The following is a 23,826-nucleotide window of genomic DNA, read 5'->3' on the forward strand; positions in this document are numbered from 1 at the left end:
TCATTGTGACCCGGAGTGTGCTGTACTTAGGGACTTAGGGTTAGGCACCCCCCAGGAGGTTAGGGTTAGGCTAGGGGGAGGGAGGGTTAGGGTTAGGCACCCCCGGGCGGGACTTAGGTTTAGGCGGCGGGAAAGGGGGGGTTAGGTTTAGGCACTTAGAGGGGGGATTAGGGTTAGGCACTGGGGGGGAAGGTTAGCGTTAGGCACCCCTAAGGGGGAGAGTTAGGGTGTAGAATAGGTCAGTGAATACTTACCTGGGGACGATCTGGATTTTTATCCTTGTCAGGCTGCCTGTCAGGGGTCCGGTGGTAAATTATACCAATTCCTGGACAACAGCCAGCCAGCCCCTATAACAAGTGACAATAGCCAGCCAACCCCTATGCAGTATGGACATTAAGCAGCCAGCCCCTGATAAGTGACAACAGTAGCCAGCCTCGATGCGCACACACAGCAACAGCACAGCACAGCAATCACAGCCCCCTCCTTCCTCTTCACCCTCCACAGCCAAAATTAAAATGGTAGTGATTGTGGGACCTTCTATAGAATCGAAAACCCGCGATAATCTGACAGCGGGATGATGACGTTTTGCCTCGTTTTCAGATCCGAGTCAGGTGGGAAAACCCGGCTCAGATCGCTAAGTTCGGGTGGGTTTTAATCTCTGAGATCCGAACCCGCTCATCTCTACTCCGAATCATCCCCAAGAACTCCAATCATTTTAAAATATAAATCTGAGACAGCTATGTGACAAGAGGTCTGACCAGCCTATAATAACAACCACAAATTGCCTCTTGATGGGTTAAAAAGTCAGCCCCAGTGTTACTAAATAGGTCTTAAAAAAGTGATTGTGTTATTAAAAAGACTTTTTTAAGTAAAAAAAAAGTTTTATTTTTTTAGAAAAACAATTAAACTTTTCAAACAATTATTTATAATGTATGGGGTATATTTACTAGAGAGAGAGGACCTCATTCAGAGTTGGTCGTTGCGGCCGCACGGTCGTAAGGGAAAAGGGGCCGCATATGCAAATGATGCACTCGCAAGTTGCGTCCTTAAGATCGGATCGTTAGCTGGCCGACCAAGGGGAGGATGCGGCCGTAAGACAAAAAATACGCCCCCTTCTCGTACGCATTACACGTCATCTCCGGCCATATAAGGATTAATCGAGACCATCGGTAACCATCGGAACTGGTCGTAGAGCTTAAGGTTGACCATACCCTCTCTTAAGCACTACGATCAGGTCAGTGTAGAAACCACCCATGTCACGTGTGCCATGACACTACTTTGTTAATTATGCACTCCCATAAAACGCCGTTAGCATAATTAGGCACGAATGCGTTCGGATCTCCACTCCCCTGTTTTCAAGCACCTTCCCCTGTTACCACCCACAAACACCTCATTCTGTCACTCAAACTACCGACCTGGCTGTGTTCAAGGAGAGAGAAATTTCTGATCCTAGCTGCTAGTTTGCGCACGCGCATTGCGAACTTTACGCATGCGCAGTTTAGCGAACATCGGTGGCGTACGACCGAGGTGGCCGCAACGACCGACTCTGAATGAGGTCCAGAGTTTTAAGAAGTGGAGATTTTGCCCATAGCAACCAATCAGATTCTACTTAACATTTGACTAGCACCTTCTAGAATCTGATTGGGTGCTATGGGCAACATCTCCACTTCTAAAAACTCTCACTTTAGTAAATTTACCATTTAGAGTTGTTTTTTCTTACTTTTGGTAATTTGCAGTACATTTATATAAAGGTGGAGTCATTTTATGGCTATTTCGAATAATATCCAACAACATGTTTCATTCATTTCTGTACACTCCACAACTCCATATTACTAAATAGCTCCATACTGTAGGTGGCACAACCTTCTGCAGCAGTCAAGGTACCAATGCTGGGTCTATGCATGGAGGACGTAGCTCAGTGGTGGGAAAAAACGTTGATCTGATTGCTGGCGATATATATGATTTTCCCACACACTGAGAACATAAACATTCAGACCTTGCAAAGGCCACAGTTTATGTACTGTGCGGAAATTATCCTATTTTGGTCCTTTTACATTATTTCTCTCCTTGGGAAGAGGCTTCCAAGTCATTTTTTATGTCTGGCTATAAATAATATGCTGAGATCCAAGAGAAATACCGGAAATACTTTAGTCCATTTTGATCCCATCTGGCACATTTCACTGAGGAATGTGAATGACCTTCCCGGGAGTTGATTCTGCAAACCTCAGGAGTTAAAAATAGGCCATTTGCATGGATGATATTACACAGGCAGTACATACAGTAATATGAATGAAGAAAGAGTAGACAGAACACTACAGCAAATGTAGATAATGTGATTCTTACTAGATACAGGCTAGCAAGGCATGCAGGGAGCAGGAGAACGGCAAAGGGATCTTATCTAGAGTTGGGATTGCGTACACCAAACAAAATGCAGGATATGGCGGGCAACTTACACCCGTATTTTCAGTTGAGAGTAACTTATACTTGCACTTCGAAAGGCAATTCATGGACATTAATATAGAAGTTAGTACAGTAAGGATGTGGAGATGCAAGTCAACAGCATCTTTAAGGTGCAGAAAGGGGGAGTGGCAGGTATTAAAGGCCCGATTCAGAGCCGCTCGCTAGGATGCGTTCGCACGCAGCCAGCCGATGTTTGCAATGTGCGGATGCAAACGCAGCGCGCGTGCGCCAACCAGTCCATGCAATCGTGTAGTGATTACCCCTTAAGCATAGACGTCTCGCTAGACCAAGTGACAAGACAAGCCGTTTGTGGGTGGTAACAGGGGTTGGTCAATGGAAACGGGGGCATGGTGGTGCGAACGCTGGCGTGTCTGAGCGTCTTAACGCCGTTTCACTTGGTTGAATTTCACACTGAAGCACTCGCAGTGCTTGCGGTAGGGTATGGTCAACCACAAGTGCTGCGTACACTTCCGATGGTACTCGATGCTACGATGGGTGCTGTACACTTCCTGGAGATGACGTGCGTAAGTGGGCATCTTAAGACAGGCTAGTGGGCGTCTAAATACACACCGCGATCGCACGCCAAGACATAGTGGGCGTGCTAATGCCTTGCTGTGCGATCGCGGGATTTGCATACTTTGGCTGCATGTCAACGCATCTAGCGAGCGGGTCTGAATCGAGCCCTAAGTGCCTTGATCTGAGCCTGTTAAAGAGGCCCAGCGGGGGCCCGGGCCAGCTGCTGTGGTGACATGGTGCAAAGTATTCTACCTTAATTTTTCCTGTATTAGTCCATGCTCCCGCAGTACCCGGGCCCTGCGCATATCTCAGCAGTCCTGCTTTCAGAAGTCGCATCGTTACTCATCCCGTTGACCTGGTGCGAGTAAATTGACGATGACAGATGCATCTTTGTGCTATACGTATCTATAACAAAGTGGAAGTTGCTCAAATCAATTTTGCAATACTCTTCAGGTGCATGAAATAGAGGGGTCATTCTAAACAAAAAAACAGAACGAAGGGGGTGTTCCCCATTTGTCACCCAGCACACTAAGTTGTACCTGCAACAATACTTGAATACTATATGGTAATAGAAATTCGGAGATATTTTTTGCATGCATTTGCAAATACATGGTAAGCTGCCAGACCATCTGCACGGCTTCTTTGATAACTGGTGGTCCCTACACTGTATGATAACAGAACTAACTCTTGGTCATGTTATTGTCTATTGTAAGGCCTCATGATAAAGGCACGCACAGAAAACACACCCAAACTGTGGAGCTGTGATGGGAGAAGGGAGCTGGGATGGGAGAGGGGAGCTGTGATGGGAGAGGGGAGCTGTGATGGGAGAGGGAAGCTGTGATAGGAGAGGGAAGCTGTGATAGGAGAGGGGAGCTGTGATGGGAGAGGGGAGCTGTGATGGGAGAGGGGAGCTGGGATGGGAGAGGGGAGCTGTGATGGGAGAGGGAAGCTGTGATGGGAGAGGGAAGCTGTGATAGGAGAGGGAAGCTGGGATGGGAGAGGAAAGCTCTGATGGGAGAGGGAAGCTGTGATAGGAGAGGGGAGCTGTGATAGGAGAGGGAAGCTGGGATGGGAGAGGGAAGCTGGGATGGGAGAGGGGAGCTGGGATGGAAGAGGGAAGCTGGGATGGGAGAGGGAAGCTGTGATGGGAGAGGGGAGCTGTGATAGGAGAGGAGAGCTGTGATAGGAGAGGGGAGCTGTGATGGGAGAGGGAAGCTGGGATGGGAGAGGGAAGCTCTGATGGGAGAGGGAAGCTGGGATGGGACAGTGGAGCTGTGATGGGAGAGGGAAGCTGTGATAGGAGAGGGAAGCTGGGATGGGAGAGGGGAGCTGGGATGGGAGAGGGAAGCTGTGATGGGAGAGGGAAGCTGTGATAGGAGAGGGAAGCTGGGATGGGAGAGGGAAGCTGGGATGGGAGTGGGAAGCTGGGATGGGAGAGGGGAGCTGGGATGGGAGAGGGAAGCTGTGATGGGAGAGGGAATCTGGGATGGGAGAGGGAAGCTGTGATAGGAGAGGGAAGCTGTGATGGGAGAGGGGAGCTGTGATGGGAGAGGGGAGCTGTGATGGGAAAAGGGAGCTGTGATGGGAGAGGGAAGCTGGGATGGGAGAGGGGAGCTGTGATGGGAGAGGGGAGCTGTGATGGGAGAGGGGAGCTGGGATGGGAGAGGGGAGCTGTGATGGGAGAGGGGAGCTGTGATGGGAGAGGGAAGCTGTGATAGGAGAGGAGAGCTGTGATAGGAGAGGAGAGCTGTGATGGGAGAGGGGAGCTGTGATGGGAGAGGGGAGCTGTGATAGGAGAGGGGAGCTGTGATGGGAGAGGGAAGCTGTGATGGGAGAGGGGAGCTGTGATAGGAGAGGGAAGCTGTGATAGGAGAGGGGAGCTGTGATAGGAGAGGAGAGCTGTGATAGGAGAGGAGAGCTGTGATAGGAGAGGGAAGCTGGGATGGGAGAGGGAAGCTCTGATAGGAGAGGGGAGCTGTGATAGGAGAGGAGAGCTGTGATAGGAGAGGAGAGCTGTGATAGGAGAGGGAAGCTGGGATGGGAGAGGGAAGCTGTAATAGGAGAGGGGAGCTGTGATAGGAGAGGGGAGCTGTGATGGGAGAGGGAAGCTGGGATGGGAGAGGGAAGCTGTGATGGGAGAGGGGAGCTGTGATAGGAGAGGGAAGCTGTGATAGGAGAGGGGAGCTGTGATTGGAGAGGAGAGCTGTGATAGGAGAGGAGAGCTGTGATAGGTGAGGAGAGCTGTGATAGGAGAGGGGAGCTGTGATGGGAGAGGGAAGCTGGGATGGGAGAGGGAAGCTGGGATGGGAGAGGGAAGCTCTGATGGGAGAGGGATGCTGTGATAGGAGAGGGGAGCTGTGATAGGAGAGGGGAGCTGTGATAGGAGAGGGAAGCTGGGATGGGAGAGGGAAGATGGGATGGGAGAGGGGAGCTGGGATGGGAGAGGGAAGCTGTGATAGGAGGGGGAAGCTGTGATAGGAGAGGGGAGCTGTGATAGGAGAGGAGAGCTGTGATAGGAGAGGGGAGCTGTGATGGGAGAGGGAAGCTGGGATGGGAGAGGGAAGCTCTGATGGGAGAGGGAAGCTGAGATGGGAGAGGGGAGCTGTGATAGGAGAGGGAAGCTGGGATGGGAGAGGGAAGCTCTGTTGGGAGAGGGAAGCTGTGATAGGAGAGGGGGCTGTGATAGGAGAGGGGAGCTGTGATAGGAGAGGGAAGCTGGGATGGGAGAGGGGAGCTGTGATGGGAGAGGAGCTGTAATGGGAAAGGGGAGCTGTGATAGGAGAGGGGGCTGTGATAGGAGAGGGGAGCTGTGATGGGAAAGGGAAGCTGGGATGGGAGAGGGAAGCTGGGATGGGAGAGGGGAGCTGTGATGGGAGAGGGGAGCTGTGATGGGAAAGGGGAGCTGTAATGGGAGAGGGGAGGTGTGATGGGAAAGGGGAGCTGTGATGGGAGAGGGGAGCTGTGATAGGAGAGGGATGCTGGGATGGGAGAGGGGAGCTGTGATGGGAAAGGGGAGCTGTGATGGGAGAGGAGCTGTGATGGGAGAGGGGAGCTGTTATGGGAGAGTGGTGCTGTTCTGGGAGAGGGAAGCTGGGATGGGAGAGAGTAACTTTGATGGGAGAGGGGAGCTATGATGGGAAAAGGCTGCTGTGATGGGAGAGGAGAGCTGTGATAGGAGAGGGGAGCTGTGATAGGAGAGGGGAGCTGTGATGGGAGAGGGAAGCTGGGATGGGAGAGGGAAGCTGTGATGGGAGAGGGGAGCTGTGATAGGAGAGGGAAGCTGTGATAGGAGAGGGGAGCTGTGATTGGAGAGGAGAGCTGTGATAGGAGAGGAGAGCTGTGATAGGTGAGGAGAGCTGTGATAGGAGAGGGGAGCTGTGATGGGAGAGGGAAGCTGGGATGGGAGAGGGAAGCTGGGATGGGAGAGGGAAGCTCTGATGGGAGAGGGATGCTGTGATAGGAGAGGGGAGCTGTGATAGGAGAGGGGAGCTGTGATAGGAGAGGGAAGCTGGGATGGGAGAGGGAAGATGGGATGGGAGAGGGGAGCTGGGATGGGAGAGGGAAGCTGTGATAGGAGAGGGAAGCTGTGATAGGAGAGGGGAGCTGTGATAGGAGAGGAGAGCTGTGATAGGAGAGGGGAGCTGTGATGGGAGAGGGAAGCTGGGATGGGAGAGGGAAGCTCTGATGGGAGAGGGAAGCTGAGATGGGAGAGGGGAGCTGTGATAGGAGAGGGAAGCTGGGATGGGAGAGGGAAGCTCTGTTGGGAGAGGGAAGCTGTGATAGGAGAGGGGGCTGTGATAGGAGAGGGGAGCTGTGATAGGAGAGGGAAGCTGGGATGGGAGAGGGGAGCTGTGATGGGAGAGGAGCTGTAATGGGAAAGGGGAGCTGTGATAGGAGAGGGGGCTGTGATAGGAGAGGGGAGCTGTGATGGGAGAGGGAAGCTGGGATGGGAGAGGGAAGCTGGGATGGGAGAGGGGAGCTGTGATGGGAGAGGGGAGCTGTGATGGGAAAGGGGAGCTGTAATGGGAGAGGGGAGGTGTGATGGGAAAGGGGACTGTGATGGGAGAGGGGAGCTGTGATAGGAGAGGGATGCTGGGATGGGAGAGGGGAGCTGTGATGGGAAAGGGGAGCTGTGATGGGAGAGGAGCTGTGATGGGAGAGGGGAGCTGTTATGGGAGAGTGGTGCTGTTCTGGGAGAGGGAAGCTGGGATGGGAGAGAGTAACTTTGATGGGAGAGGGGAGCTATGATGGGAAAAGGCTGCTGTGATGGGAGAGGGGAGCTGTGATGGGAAAAGGCTGCTGTGATGGGAGAGGGGAGCTATGATGGGAAAAGGCAGCTGTGATGGGAGAGGGAAGCTATGATGGGAAAAGGCTGCTGTGATGGGAGAGGGGAGCTATGATGGGAAAAGGCTGCTGTGATGGGAGAGGGGAGCTGCGATGGGAGAGGGGAGCTGTGCTGTGATTTGAGGGGAATAGGGTGATGTGCTATGAAGAATGCAGGGTGCTGTGAGGTGATTTTGGTGCTATGCTATGAAGGGAATTGGGTGCTGTGTATACTTGTATACCAAAATCTGTTATTTGTTAATATGACAACCTAATTCTGTGATTTTAAGAGACTGTATTAATAATTGCAGCACTTACTGACAGTCTCCGGCATATTGGAGAAGTCACATTTGTGAAAGACTCCTTCGGGGAATCTGACAGTTTCAGCTGAAAAGGATCATAAAATCTCTCTCCTGCAAGAGGGATGCCGAAATCTATATTTGCTGACTGGGTATGAAATATGCTGCATTATTAAAAGAAAGCATTTTTGAAATTATTCTGAAATATTTTTATTTTATATTCTTTGACAATGTTTCTTTGCTGTATACAATTTTTTTTCATTGAAACTGCTATTGGAATCCAAAGTCTGTTATAAGCACATGTATGACCTGGATAATCTGTACCGTTTCCACAAAATGATAAATAGACACAAAATTCTGAATCATGGCCAAAGTGTCTAAGTTGGCCTACATAATTGCAGTTTGAAATGTCTATAATAAATTATTCATATACTAGTATATTGGACCCGGTTTCTCCTCTTCCCTTCCCATCCTACACTTACCCCAGCCGCAAACTCTGCTAGCTGGCTCCCAACCTACCCACGGAGCCTGATTCAGAGATGGATGCTAATGCGATCGCAGCTGCGATTTTGTACATATCGCAGCTGCAAAATTATGGCTTCAAAGCTTACTTGAGCATAAAGACAGACACGCAGCTCTGTGTGCCTGAAGAGCTCCCAAGGGTGTGGCAGGTCAGACCTGCCACAGGGGCAAGATGGCTGCTCGATGTGCATCGATGTTACTGATAATTAAGCAGGTAAGCGACTGCTGCTTTCTCATATGCGTACAACATCGCTTACCTGCTTAATTATCGGTAACATCAATGCACATCGAGCAGCCATCTGACCTGCCACACCCTTGGGAGCTCTTCAGACACGCAGAGCTGCGTAAGCAATCGAAGTGGCTAAATTATGCACGCCCATGAAACGCCGTTCAAATGGACAGATACGACTGCGTTTTTCAGACCACCCCCTGTCACCACTCCCAAATGCTGACAATTTGTCACTCGCTCTGCGATGGATTCCTCTGTGCGCCCGTAGTTGCAATGCGACCGCTGCGCATGCACAGTGTGGCTTATGTGCACGCACCATGGCAAACAATAGCTCGATCTGCGTGCATAATCGCCTTTATGTCTAGCTCCGAATCAGACTCTCTGTACCCTGTGGTGCAGGGGGTCAATGTCAGGAGTGGGGTGCGAGGCAGGCAGGGAAGGTGGGCGCTCATCAAGTCAAACTCAGTACAGGCCATCCATGATTATTATTACATTGATTTCAAAACCTCAAAGTTCTGCGGTAAAAAGGCCTCTTAGTAAACATCTTAATATTCCCATATTTCTGCATGGCAGTTAAATATTAGGTGTAAGTGTGCAGTGCTAGCCAAGTTTGTATGTGAGGTATTCCTACCTATCAGTTTTTTATTTACTGCGCATAGTGGTATGCAAATAACATTTGATAATCAAATTGATACACAGATCTGGTGTTAGCTTGCTAATAATACACAGGAGGCTTACATATATAAAACTAAAATAGTTTAATCAAATCTGAATAATAGTAGACACCTACATTGAATACAATTCTATGATCACATTGGTATAAAAAGAATATAAATTCTAGTACAATAAATAGCCTGGTGAAATAGTATATTAAACTTGTATGCATACAAAGCTAGTAAATTCTCACTCTTGGGATAAATGGATTGATGTTCCCAAATAAAATCATACACGGAGGAAGGTACAAAATTGCTGTGGTAAAAAGCAAATGAGTTGCAATAAAAACAAAAATGTAGCAACAATATTGTTCTCACAAATCAGCCTGTGAATAATACTCCGCAGCAGTGAGTAATCAACTGTCCCAGTGATACTCACAATGTCTCTGCCGTTGAATAATGGGTTACCTCGATCCAATAGCCATACAGGTTTCCACCTGTGTATATCAATTCACTGCAATGGACACGGCCCCACAAAGTATCCAAATCCCGGTAAAATAAAAGACTTTTTTGTTTCTGCCATTTTTTGGGTCCTAACTAGACCCTTTACTTGCAGTTGGTGGTGTTCAAAATATTATTTACTATATATAACCAGCGCCAGGAAGTGTAGTGTAATCACTACAGAATTATATTTATATTCCTACCTATCAGTTTTGTTTCCCAAACCCCAACACAAGAGGAGGGTGCTTTGACACTATCTTTGTACCATCTTTGTTCTGTAAGTTGGTCATTCCATAGAATGTCAAAGCAAAAGCAGAACTGGAAGATTGTAGTGAATAAGCATTTGATGAGCACTATTCACCTTAGTCAGTACTTAGATGTGAAGATTATCTCTATATACAGTATATATAAAATAAAGTTCCTTGTTTAAGGGTCTGTCTGTTCATTTGGGCTAATCTCTTGAACCATGGGATGGATTTTGATGGGGGTTTCACTATTCTAAACAACCTTGGTTGAGGAAGGTTTAGGTGTATGAACCATTAATCTGTGACAAAAAGGAGCTTAGCAGTTATGATTTTACTGAAGCAAGTCACAGAAAAAACTGTTGTGCTGTGTGAGTGATTGATTGCTGCTGCTGCAGGGGTTGAAGACTGCTTTCTAAGAGAGAGAGAGAGAGAGCCAATCAGAGCTAGAAATATGCACTGTTGCTTAGCAGCAGCCTAGAGAGGGGAGGGAGTGAGGGACTGAGCAGGGTTGCATCTGAGGCAGATAGAGAGTGAGAGACAGCCTCCAACGAACCCATGAAGATGCCCTGATGCAGACACAGTAGCCTCTCCCTAACCCCAGTGTCTCCCTAACCCCAGCCAGCAGTGCTGCACCCTTCTGTCTCTCTAGCCCTGCGGTGTCTCCCTAACCCTGGGCAGTCCCCTTCTGTCCCTCCAGCCCTGCTTTTCCTCTTGTCTCCACTCTCTAGCCCTTGCCAGCCCCTGTATCCAAATGACATGCAAGTCACACACCTGTTACCTCCTTCATATTCTGACTACTCCGCCTTCAGGCGCAGTGGCTCCTCTCTCTTTCAGCAGTGTGACATTATGATGTTACAAAAGCCGGCTCACAAAAAGTAACTTCATTGCCTGGCAGTAGGAAGCGGAGCATACAGACAGTAGAAGGCAGAGCCGGCGGTCAAGCGGTCCCCCTATCACACACTTTTATTGCGCGTGGTAGCAGAGGATGGCACGACGATAGTAGCGGGTGATGTCTGTCGAGAGATTCTGGCTCTGTTAGAGCCGAAATCTCTCTGGGGCTTGTGGCCATGAGACCCACAAGGGTCTTGTCGCAAGCCCAATGGTCGCGATGGTCTTGACCATCGCGACCATCATCATGGCCGCTCGCAATAGCTGTGGGTGATCACCCACAGCTATGCGAACGGCCAAGAGGCCGATCCAATTTAAAAAAAGCCCATCCCTGATTCTGAGAGCGAGCGCTCTGTCAGAGATACCGGCTCTGAATCAGGGCCTGTGTGGGCCCCTGGGCAACAAAGTTTTGGGGGCCCCTATATACCACCGTTTCTTGTCACCCTAGGAACATTTTTTTTCCTGTTTATTCACCTTTGTCCCTAGTAGTAATGCCCACTGTAGTAGTGCCCCTTAGTAGTGCCCCCCTTATGCAGTGCCCCTTATGCAGTGCCCCAGTAATGGTCACCCCATATGCAGTGCCCACTGTAGTAGTCCCCCCTATGCAGTGCCCCCCTGTAGTAATGCCCCTTATGCAGTGCCCCCAGTAGTGGTCCCCCTATGCAGTCCTCTTTATTAATGTCCCCAGTAGTGGTCCCCTATACAGTGTCCCAGTTAGTGCCCCTTATATAGTGCCCCCAGACCCAGTAGAGGGCCCCCTATGCAGTGCCCCTAGTAGTAGTCCCCTCCATGCATTGCCCCCAGTAGTAGCCCCCTCTATACAGTGCCCCCAGTAGTTGTCCCCCCTATGCATTGACACTAGTAGTGCCCCCCCAGTGCCCCCATGAAGCGGCCCCCCTATTCAGTGACCCCTGTAGCGGCCCCCCCTATGCAGTGCCCTTACACATGCACATACACAAAAACAAAAAAAAATAACTTACCTGTCTGCTCCAAGTCCCGCTCTTCTCCTGCACTATGGGAGAGACGCCAGTGTCATGACGTCTCTCCCATCATCACACGCTGCGGGGGGAGCCGGCAGGCTGAGCTCATGTGTGAGCAGCCGGCTCCCTCCGTTGACGCAGCAGCCAATGAGAGTCTGTCAGACTCTCATCGGCTGCTATAACAAACACACAGCTGCCGCCGGCGGCTGTGTGTTTGTCACTGCGTAGTGTGGACCGCGCTCACTGCGGTCTAACATTAGCGGCGGGGACACTAGCGGCGGGTGCAAGTCACCAGCTGCACCGCTGCTAGTGGGGGCCCCTCCGGGTGTGGGGGCCCAGGGACGACCGCCCCTGTCACCCCCCCCCCTTAATCCGACCCTGGGTGGGGGTATTGTAATGTGAGAGTTAAGGTATTAATGACATGAAGTATGAGGCATGAATGTAATGTACAGTGAGCTATTACTTGTATGTAGTGGGGCTATTAATGTAATGTTTGGGCAGGAAAAGGCTATTCATGTTGTTTTGTGCCATTAATGTCAAGTGGGAGTTTTTGAGTGGTAGTAATATAAAGTGGGGCAATTAGTGTAATGTAGTGAGGGTTACAATGGCTATTTAATAATGTACACTAACAGCAGGTAGGGTCTACCAGTTTAATATTGGGTCTAAAATTTTAAATGTTGGGTCGATTAGGGCTATTAATATATTGTAGGATCTATAATTCAGCACAGGGTTTCCACATTAATTGTGGGGACTAATAATTTAATGATAGGAGGCCTTCAGTACTTATTAAATGTGATTGTTATTGATTTCATGTTGGACTGTTTGGGGCGGGAAGCCTAGAGTGTCCACCAGCCAGATGGGCAGCATTTCAGTCATTATTTTTGATACACGGGATGTGATCTCAAGGCCTGATTCAGCAGGGATCGCACGGCTGCGTTCGCACGCACACGCTACCTGCGAAAATATGCTAATGAATGCAATCACACGGCAACCACAGCACTATACCAAGACGCCCATCACTGTATAAAGCCTGCCCACTTGCCATGACATGCATCCGCAAGTAAGCGAAAACATCGGAAACATCGGAACCATTCGCACAGTTGTGGTTGACCTGACCTGGCCTCACAAACTGCTAAACTTCCTGTAGCCATCTAGACCTCTGCCAGCGTATACAATCGCAGGGGCTTAATTATGCACGCCCTTGTAACAGCGTGCATAATTAATTAATGGATTCTAATTTCATTTGGCTGACTGGCATGAAAATAAAACACTGAATTAATTTATATTGAAGTCTGGTGAGTGCTCTCTTTTCTTCCAATATGCAGGTGTAGTATTTATGTATGGACTTTAGTTTTGTGGCCCTTGAGTAAGCACCCCAGCGTATGGGACTTGAGATTCGAGTGTGGGATTTACTCCTTCTATAAAGACATCTATCTTTATATTTGCTCTTATGTACTGCATTTATACGATATAATTATGTTTTGAATGGGTGCTGGGTTTGTGATTACATTGTCTCCGGGAGTTCCGTCACTGCACTCAGAGGCGCCGAGAGGGGGGGGAGCGGATACAGTTTACCCGGGCCCGGGCTTCCAGAGGGGCCCGGCGGGGGCCCGGGTCTGGCGCCACCCCCCCCTCAATTTCTCCCTCCCTCTGCAGCAGCCCAGCACACAGCGTGTGCTGGGCTGCAGCGGGAGATTGCTTGCGGCTGCTAAGTAGCAGCCACAGCAATATCCTATGCCTGAAGAGGGGAGCGATCACAGTGATCTTTGCGCCGGGCTGAGGGGCTCACAGCGCCCCCTCCCCGGCGAAGCGGCGCTGCAAAACACTATTTTTTTCAAGGGGGCGTGGCCACGCCTTCTGAAATTAGGCCACGCCCCCTCTTTACCAGGGCCCCCGCATGGCTCTCTACGCCCCTGACTGCACTGCACACCCTGCACCCATAGTTAATACACCCCTGACCCATAGTTAATACGCCCCTGGCTGGCAGGGACTATGGGCCTGATTCAGAGCCGGACGCTCTTTAAGAGCGCTCTCTCTGAATCAGGGCGGTTTTTTTTGTTGTTGCTGTTGTTGTGGCCTCCTGGACACTCGCTAAGCTGTGGGTGACTACCCACAACTTTTGCGAGCGGCCAGGTGATGGTCGCGACCATCGCGGCTTGTGGTAGGGTCTCGTCCGTCGCAAGCCCCAGAGAGCTTACTGTTCTAACAGAGCAGGAAGCTCTCCACTGACATCACTGGTGATGACAGTGGTGCCTCCCACAAACGGCAGGCGTTCCTTCTGGAACGCCTCCGTTTGTGTAGCCACCCCCCTCCCCACCTACAAAACGGGGTGAGCTGTCGATCAACAACGACAGCCGCCCTTTTTGTAGTGAGTCCCGGAGCGAGAGAATTTCTCTCTCGCTCCGGGGCTTGTGCGGGCGCTGTACCCCACCATCGACCTGCTGGCGAGCGCTGTCCGCTCGCGAGTGGGTCTGAATCAGGCCCTATATCCTCTTAGATCCCGGCCTGCCGCCATGCTAGGTAGCTCCGTTTGGTTCCGCTAACGCCCACGTCTCTGGCACATATGTCCGATACCCTCTCCAATCACATCTGCCTGACTGACAGGGGCGTGCTTTCATGTGGGCTGAAAGTACATCCCTGTCAATGAGGCATTCTATAGGTGCTGCTTTGCACTATGTTTTCAATGGGCTTTTACAGCCTGTGGCATGGTCCCTCCCCCCGCTTCTGCGCTTTTCTATTGTCAGCGGGAGGCAGGGTTCTCGCTGCTTCCCGACTGATTTTAATTCTAGAGAATTATAGAATAATGCAAAGCAGATATTTATGAAGTAACATCTTTGTATTATTTTACTCATTATGACAGGGGAGGCTATATATATATATATATATATATATATTTATTGGGGGAAAGTTATGCATGACTGCATGCTGTGGGTTAAATCATACTTACTACTCTCTTCAAGTAGCCCCCAGCACCCCTGGAAGAGTGTCTGGATCTCCTGCCTCCCACCCACTTTCTACTGAAGAGGGCAGGATGGGGAGATAGTGGCCGGGGATTGCAGCTCCGTATGGAGGGGAAGGGGCTAAATGATGTGAAAACATGTAATTTAGTCCTGCTCCCTCCTCGCAGTCCCACAATTTGCGGCAATTTGCTGTGAAGGGCGGGCTGAATGAAAGAAGCCAGCTGCATCTCCTCTCCTGGCTTCTCCTGGAGAGGAGACATAAAAAGTCAGTAAGTATGGTGTAGCCATGTGCTTGTTATGGGGTCCGTCCCCCCAATTACTGCTCTGCACGAAATTAATCTATGCTGCTCTGAATCAGTTTGAATTCGTAATAAGCTTTGCTTTATCATATGTCACTATATAAGTCCTAACTGCACTTGTACAATGCATGTATCAGTCCTGTACCATGCCTATACCATCCCTGCACCATGCCTATACCATCCCTGTACCATGCCTATACCATCCCTGCACCATGCCTATATCATCCCTGCACCATGCTATTGCACAAGTTTTGTTAACTTAATTTGTCAAATGTTACTAGTCAGATTGCAGGATATTTCTTTTAGCACATTAAAAAAAAAGTGTTGGTGGGGATTACACGGAGATACTGTTAAGGACTGAGGATTAGTCTTGGTTAGACCTGGTGTAAACAGCCTTGAGGGCTGATATGCATGAATTGGTGGAAGCCGAAAGGCTAGAGGTGAGAGTCAACCTTTGGGGTGTTGGAGCAGCCTTGAGGGACGATTTAGATGAAGGTAGTGGCAGCCAATGGACCAAAGGTATTATGTAGCCAATGGGCTGTTGAAGCAGCCTTGAGGGTTGGTAGCGGCCTGAGGGCCAGCAGCAAGATGCAGCCTTCGGGCTGGAAAAGCAGCCTTGAGGGCTGATTTGCCCAAACTGGCAGTGGCCTGAGGGCCCGAAGCAAGATGCAGCCTTTGGGCTGGTGGAGCAGCCTTGAGGGCTGGTTTGTCATGGCACATTGTGACCTGGGGCCCCAGGGTTAGATACAGCCTTTGGCTGATGGGTCGTAGACGAAAGACGTAGCGCTGCTACCAATGTCGCCGGGATGACACTGGTGACGGTGCACGGGTTTGCGCACATAGAACGCTGAGTAGCTACCAGTTCCGCCGGAATGACACTGGCGACGGTGCGCTGGTTTGCGCACTGGGGACACAAAGTTGCTGTTAATGCCACCGGGATGACACTGGCGACAATGCACAGGATTGCGCACTTGGAATGCTGAGCTGCGGCCTATGTCGCCGGGTTGACACAAGCCGCCGGGCTAGACTTGCGCTTAAGGAGGAGGAAGCACACCGTGCCGCCTAGATGACACAAGCGACACGAGCAGGTGGAATGCAGACTGTGCCACCTGGATGGTACAAATGGCAGCAAACAAACACAGTAAAACTGGCACAGGAACTCGACTGAGAATTGGGAGACTGGAACAACCGGAAGCACGAGAAACTCTATCACCGGCATGGAGTGAAGGGCTGGCTGTAATTTAACAGATACAAAGTCCAATCAGAGGAAGCCTTGTAAGCCTCCCTAATGACAGACCAGTGTGCAGCTGGCCTATGCACACTGACAAATAAATTTAGTGAGCAGCTGGTACTGCACACAAGCAGACAGTTAATTACTGAACACATGTGATCAGCAAACAGACAGGATTAAATGCAGTGTCTCAATGGCAATTAAAACCGCAGATCCTAAGAGATACGTATTCTATCAATCTAGTGGGAGAGGCAGTGTGCAAGCGGCAAGCTAAGGTAGCAGTTGGTAGCCGCCCCCCCCGGGTGCACTAGCTGCTTAACAGTCACTTCAGGGGAGAGTGGAGGAACAACAGTCCACTGCCTGGCTGATAGCCCTGCCACACCTAGTGCATGTAAGTCAGGGTATTGGTGGTAGTTACGTGTTACTGTGCATCTCATAGCATAACACTGATGTAGTATTATTGTTTCAAGTGTATATTTAAGACACTTAGGGGTAAATTTACTAAAGTGAGAGTTTTTAGAAGTGAGTTTTAAAAGTGATGTTGCCCAAAGCAACCAATCAGATTCTAACTATTATCTCCTAGAAGGTGCTAGTTACATGTTAAGTAGAATCTGATTGGTTGCTATGGGCAACATCACTTTTAAAACTCATTGTAAAAACTCAGGCTTTAGTAAATTTACCCCTTATAATTGCCCTTGGTTATACATATGCCCTGACTGAGATTACACATATTATCTTTCAATACGGTATATGAGCACCAATATTTGCATTAATATACAGAGCCTGCGGTGTAACTAGATATTTTTGGCTCTACAGCAAAATTTTGTAAGTATTGTCCAATGGTTAAAAATATACATTTACATACAGTATGGTGCTTATGGCAAAGGGAAGGTGGGTCCCACAGCAGCGACAACCCATGCACCTATAGTGCACTTCCCAAATGATTTAGGCAGAGCAGACCCACTTTAAGGGCTCTGGGCCTGATTCAGAGCTGGACGCTATTTGCGCTCGCTCGTTCAGAAAATAGGGGTGGCTATTTAAATTAACCGTTCGCTCTTTGCGGTCTGTTCACGCCTTTATGTCTGAACGAGCGAACAAAACATGCGGACGTAATTTTGAAAAAAAAGCTCCCTGGCCGCTCGCATCATACGTCATGTCCGCTATTTATTAGATTAATCGAGTACATCGGACGGCGTATGAACTGCTCGCTATTCTTGTGGTTGGTTTTTCCTACCGCAATCATGCGAGCAATTCTGACTATAAAACAACCAAGTGACGTGGTCGATGACGCTGCTTTATTAATTATGCACACCCTTAAAACGCCCGTTTTTACCGTTTGGCACGCCTGCGTTCTGATCTCCACTCCCGTTTTCAAGCACTTTCCCCTGTTACCACCCACATATGCCTCCTCCTGTCACTCAAAATAGCAGGCATTCGCTATTTAGCGAGCACACAATTTTCGGCCGCACTGACTGGTTCACGCATGTGTATTACAATCCGTACGCATGCACAGATGTGCGAACATCGCTCGGAACGAACGAGCGGCCGCTTACGAGCGGCTCTGAATCAGGCCCTCTGTTCCTCCACTTTGGCAGTGCTGAGTTGGGTGCAGATGCATGGCGTAATACATTAGGTGGGCTATAACATTTACTTCTGTAAAAGAGCCCCAAAGCGGTTACACAGTTCAGCACATATAAAGCATATTTTCAGGCTAATGATTGGATATGTTAGTGGGGAAGATGGATGAGTGGCCTTGCCAAGCTGACCCGGTGGTGTAAATATATGTGTGTAGATGTAATGGGTGAGTGGAGCGATCACTGTTGTTGAGGTCAGTTGTTATGTAGGCTGGTAGGTGGCCATAGGATTGCACAATGTATTTCTGAAAAATGTCTCCTGGATATTCCCCATCTGACCACTGTCTCTTTATATGCTTAGGGCTAATGAAAGGAGTAACCTAATAACACTGTTACTAAGCAACAGCCGCATTACACTTAAGGTGCGTACACACTAGGCGATCAAGAAAGACAGTACGATTACGACATCGTAATCGTACCATAGTTCCTGATCCCCTGTAGTGTCTGCATTGAACAATCAGTCGTTCAGTGCAGGCACTGTCCATCATTCCTGAACATGCCAATCTGTCGTTATCGTCAGATTGTGCTGCATGTTCAGGCGATGGACAATGTCGGAAACAACCAGCGGGAGTGCGCATCGCTGGTCGTTTCCGACATAAAAGTGCACGATTTGTGCACGATTACTGAGCGACTGCATGATTACGATGCCATAATCGTGCAGTCGCTCAGTAATATCGCCCAGCGTGTACCCACCATTACTGACAGCTGGACTGAACTCTGACCCCTCCCACCAGTGTCAGTGATGTCAGCACCTGAGAGGGTGTATGTGTACTAGGGGTGAGCGGGTTCGGATTTCTGAAATCCGAACCCCCCCGAGCCCCCCCGATCCGAGTCCGATCCGAGTCAGGCTCGACTTTTCCCGCCTGACTCGGATCTGACATCGAGGCAAAACGTCATCATCCCGCCTTCCGAGTCTCGCGGGTTTTGGATCCTATATAAGGTACCCGCGTCGGCGCCATTTTCTCACTCGGCTGTGGACAGTGAAGAGGGAGGGTGGGAGTTAGTGCTGTGTAGTGTAGTGTAGTGTAGTGCTGCTGTTGTCCACTACTTCAAAGTCCATAGGGGCTGGCTGTGTTGTGCTGTGCTGCTGTTGTTAATAGGGGCTGTGTCCACTACTTCAAAGTCCATAGGGGCTGGCTGGACTGTGTTGTGCAGTCAGTTCCAAAGTCCTGTGCAGTGTCCCAGTCCTAAAGGGGTGCTGTAGTGTTGTCCAGGGGGTGCTCTGTCCATCAGGGGTGCTCCCCCCAAGTGCTAAAAAAATAATATATTTTCTGTGTTTGTGAATTGTGTGCGCAGTAGCCGCACGTGCATCAACAAAGTAGTGCCAAGCGTGCGCCTGTGTCATAAGTAAAGGGCCGGCTGGCTTGACCGTTAAGGGTGCTGTAACCCCCAAAGTACACTCCAGTCCAAACCAAAAAAAAAATTATTTTCTGTGTTTGTGAATTGTGTGCGCAGTAGCCGCACGTGCATCAACAAAGTAGTGCCAAGCGTGCGCCTGTGTCATAAGTAAAGGGCCGGCTGGCTTGACCGTTAAGGGTGCTGTAACCCCCGAAAGTACACTCCAGTCCAAACCTAAAAAAAAATTATTTTCTGTGTTTGTGAATTGTGTGCGCAGTAGCCGCACGTGCATCAACAAAGTAGTGCCAAGCGTGCGCCTGTGTCATAAGTAAAGGGCCGGCTGGCTTGACCGTTAAGGGTGCTGTAACCCCCGAAAGTACACTCCAGTCCAAACCAAAAAAAAAATTATTTTCTGTGTTTGTGAATTGTGTGCGCAGTAGCCGCACGTGCATCAACAAAGTAGTGCCAAGCGTGCGCCTGTGTCATAAGTAAAGGGCCGGCTGGCTTGACCGTTAAAGGGTGCTGTAACCCCCGAAAGTACACTCCAGTCCAAACCAAAAAAAAATTATTTTCTGTGTTTGTTAATTGTGTGCGCAGTAGCCGCACGTGCATCAACAAAGTAGTGCCAAGCGTGCGCCTGTGTCATAAGTAAAGGGCCGGCTGGCTTGACCGTTAAGGGTGCTGTAACCCCCGAAAGTACACTCCAGTCCAAACCTAAAAAAAAATTATTTTCTGTGTTTGTGAATTGTGTGCGCAGTAGCCGCACGTGCATCAACAAAGTAGTGCCAAGAGTGCCCCTGTGTCATAAGTAAAGGGCCGGCTGGCTTGACCGTTAAAGGGTGCTGTAACCCCCGAAAGTACACTCCAGTCCAAACCAAAAAAAAATTATTTTCTGTGTTTGTGAATTGTGTGCGCAGTAGCCGCACGTGCATCAACAAAGTAGTGCCAAGCGTGCGCCTGTGTCATAAGTAAAGGGCCGGCTGGCTTGACCGTTAAAGGGTGCTGTAACCCCTGAAAGTACACTCCAGTCCAAACCAAAAAAAAATTATTTTCTGTGTTTGTGAATTGTGTGCGCAGTAGCCGCACGTGCATCAACAAAGTAGTGTCAAGCGTTCGCCTGTGTCATAAGTAAAGGGCCGGCTGGCTTGACCGTTAAGGGTGCTGTAACCCCCGAAAGTACACTCCAGTCCAAACCAAAAAAAAAATTATTTTCTGTGTTTGTGAATTGTGTGCGCAGTAGCCGCACGTGCATCAACAAAGTAGTGCCAAGCGTGCGCCTGTGTCATAAGTAAAGGGCCGGCTGGCTTGACCGTTAAGGGTGCTGTAACCCCCGAAAGTACACTCCAGTCCAAACCTAAAAAAAAATTATTTTCTGTGTTTGTGAATTGTGTGCGCAGTAGCCGCACGTGCATCAACAAAGTAGTGCCAAGAGTGCGCCTGTGTCATAAGTAAAGGGCCGGCTGGCTTGACCGTTAAAGGGTGCTGTAACCCCCGAAAGTACACTCCAGTCCAAACCAAAAAAAAATTATTTTCTGTGTTTGTGAATTGTGTGCGCAGTAGCCGCACGTGCATCAACAAAGTAGTGCCAAGCGTGCGCCTGTGTCATAAGTAAAGGGCCGGCTGGCTTGACCGTTAAAGGGTGCTGTAACCCCTGAAAGTACACTCCAGTCCAAACCAAAAAAAAATTATTTTCTGTGTTTGTGAATTGTGTGCGCAGTAGCCGCACGTGCATCAACAAAGTAGTGCCAAGCGTGCGCCTGTGTCATAAGTAAAGGGCCGGCTGGCTTGACCGTTAAGGGTGCTGTAACTCCCGAAAGTACACTCCAGTCCAAACCAAAAAAAAAATTATTTTCTGTGTTTGCGAATTGTGTGCGCAGTAGCCGCACGTGCATCAACAAAGTAGTGCCAAGCGTGCGCCTGTGTCATAAGTAAAGGGCCGGCTGGCTTGACCGTTAAGGGTGCTGTAACCCCCGAAAGTACACTCCAGTCCAAACCAAAAAAAAAATTATTTTCTGTGTTTGTGAATTGTGTGCGCAGTAGCCGCACGTGCATCAACAAAGTAGTGCCAAGCGTGCGCCTGTGTCATAAGTAAAGGGCCGGCTGGCTTGACCGTTAAGGGTGCTGTAACCCCCGAAAGTACACTCCAGTCCAAACCTAAAAAAAAATTATTTTCTGTGTTTGTGAATTGTGTGCGCAGTAGCCGCACGTGCATCAACAAAGTAGTGCCAAGCGTGCGCCTGTGTCATAAGTAAAGGGCCGGCTGGCTTGACCGTTAAAGGGTGCTGTAACCCCCGAAAGTACACTCCAGTCCAAACCAAAAAAAAATTATTTTCTGTGTTTGTGAATTGTGTGCGCAGTAGCCGCACGTGCATCAACAAAGTAGTGCCAAGCGTGCGCCTGTGTCATAAGTAAAGGGCCGGCTGGCTTGACCGTTAAGGGTGCTGTAACCCCCGAAAGTACACTCCAGTCCAAACCTAAAAAAAAATTATTTTCTGTGTTTGTGAATTGTGTGCGCAGTAGCCGCACGTGCATCAACAAAGTAGTGCCAAGCGTGCGCCTGTGTCATAAGTAAAGGGCCGGCTGGCTTGACCGTTAAAGGGTGCTGTAACCCCCGAAAGTACACTCCAGTCCAAACCAAAAAAAAATTATTTTCTGTGTTTGTGAATTGTGTGCGCAGTAGCCGCACGTGCATCAACAAAGTAGTGCCAAGCGTGCGCCTGTGTCATAAGTAAAGGGCCGGCTGGCTTGACCGTTAAAGGGTGCTGTAACCCCCAAAGTACACTCCAGTCCAAACCAAAAAAAAATTATTTTCTGTGTTTGTGAATTGTGTGCGCAGTAGCCGCACGTGCATCAACAAAGTAGTGCCAAGAGTGCGCCTGTGTCATAAGTAAAGGGCCGGCTGGCTTGACCGTTAAAGGGTGCTGTAACCCACAAAGTACACTCCAGTCCGAACCAAAAAAAAATTTATTTTCTGTGTTTAGCCGCACGTATATATCAAATCGATATAACATAAATGGAGGACCAAACTTTCTCCGATAAAAATAAAATAGAGAAAGATCAAGAACCACTTCCTCCTAGTGCTGAAGCTGCTGCCACTAGTCATGACATAGACGATAACATGCCATCAACGTCGTCTGCCAAGGCCGATGCCCAATGTCATAGTAGAGGGCACATACAATCCCAAATGGCAAAGTTCAGGAAAATGACCTTGAAAAAGACATTTAAATCAGCTGAAGAGAAACGTAAACTTGCCAATATGCCATTTACGACACGGAGTGGCAAGGAACGGCTAAGGTCGATCCCTAGTATGTTCATGACTAGTGGTTCAGCTTCACATGACGATGGAAGCACTCCTCCCACTAAAAAAATCAAAAGAGTTAAGCTGGCAAAAGCACAGCGAAGAACTGTGCTTTCTAAGAAGATATCACAAATCCCCAAAGAGAGTCCAAGTGTGGTGGTGGTTGCGATGCCTGACCTTCCCAGCACTGGACGGGAAGAGGTGGCTCTTTCCACCATTTGCACGCCCCCTGCAAGTGCTGAAAGGAGCACCCACAGTCCACTTGCTGATATGCAAATTGAAGATGTCACTGTTGAAGTACAACAGGATGAGGATACTGGTGTAGCTGGCGCTGAGGAGGAAGTTGGCGAGGAGGATTCTGATGGTGATGTGGTTTGTTTAAATCAGGCTCCGGGGGAGACAGTTGTTGTCCGTGGGATGAAAAAGCCCATCACGGTCATGCCTGGGCAGAAGACCAAACATTCCACCTCTTTGGTCTGGCAATATTTCTATCCAAATCCGGACAACAACTGTCTTGCCATATGTACCATATGTAAAGGTGAAATAAGTAGGGGTAGGGACGTCAACCACCTAGGAACATCCTCCCTTATACGGCACCTGCAGCGCGTTCATAAAAAGTTACTGTCAAGTTCAGAAACTTTGGCTCAGACCGTAAGCAGTCCAGGGACACCTAAATCCCGTTGTCCTGTTGTATCCAAGCGCCTGCAAACCACACCGTCAACTCCCTCCTCGTCAATTTCCTCCTTAGTCAGGATCGGAAGTAGTCCTGCAGGCCATATCACTGGCATGACTGACTCTCCTATCCAGGATTCCTCCGGAGGATCCTGCATTGCTACGCCTACTGCTGCCGCTGCTGCTGTTGCTGCTGCTGCTGGGAGTCGTTCATCATCCCAGAGAGGAAGTAGGAACACCACTACTTTTACTAAACAATTGACCCTCCAACAGTCCTTAGCGAGGAGGATGAAGTACGACAGCAGTCATCCTGAAGCAAAACGTATAACTGAGGCCTTGACTGCTATGTTGGTGTTAGACGTGCGTCCGGTATCCGCCATTAGTGCAGTGGGATTTAGACAATTGATGGAGGTAGTGTGTCCCCGGTTCCAAATCCCGTCTAGATTCCACTTCACTAGGCAGGCGATACCGAGACTGTACAGAAACGTCAGAAAAAGTGTCCTCAGTGTCCTGAAAAATGCCGTTGTACACAATGTCCACTTAACCACGGACATGTGGACAAGTGGAACAGGGCAGACTAAGGACTATATGACTGTGACAGCCCACTGGGTAGATGTATCACCTTACGCAGCAACAGCAGCAGCGTCACCAGTAGCAGCATCTCAGAAACGCCAGCTCGTTACAAGGCAGGCTACGCTGTGTATCACCGGTTTCAGTAAGAGGCACACCGCCGACAACCTCTTAGAGAAACTGAGGGAAATCATCGCCCAGTGGCTTA

General features: G+C 49.3%; 1 protein-coding gene across 1 annotated transcript in view; it reads left to right on the forward strand.

Moving 5' to 3' along the window:
- The first annotated feature begins 7,673 nt into the window (after nucleotides 1-7,673).
- LOC148537882 (uncharacterized) overlaps nucleotides 7,674-23,826 on the forward strand; it is a 73,580-nt gene continuing 57,427 nt past the window's right edge. The window contains exon 1 of the mRNA XM_088460171.1: nucleotides 7,674-7,750. Coding sequence (XP_088316297.1) covers nucleotides 7,724-7,750 — 27 coding nt within the window. The 5' untranslated portion in view covers nucleotides 7,674-7,723. The remainder of the gene's footprint in view (nucleotides 7,751-23,826) is intronic.

The sequence above is a fragment of the Taudactylus pleione genome, unplaced genomic scaffold, assembly GCF_031769625.1.
Source record: "Taudactylus pleione unplaced genomic scaffold, aTauple2 ptg000043l, whole genome shotgun sequence".
NCBI classification, from domain to species: Eukaryota; Metazoa; Chordata; class Amphibia; order Anura; family Myobatrachidae; genus Taudactylus; species Taudactylus pleione.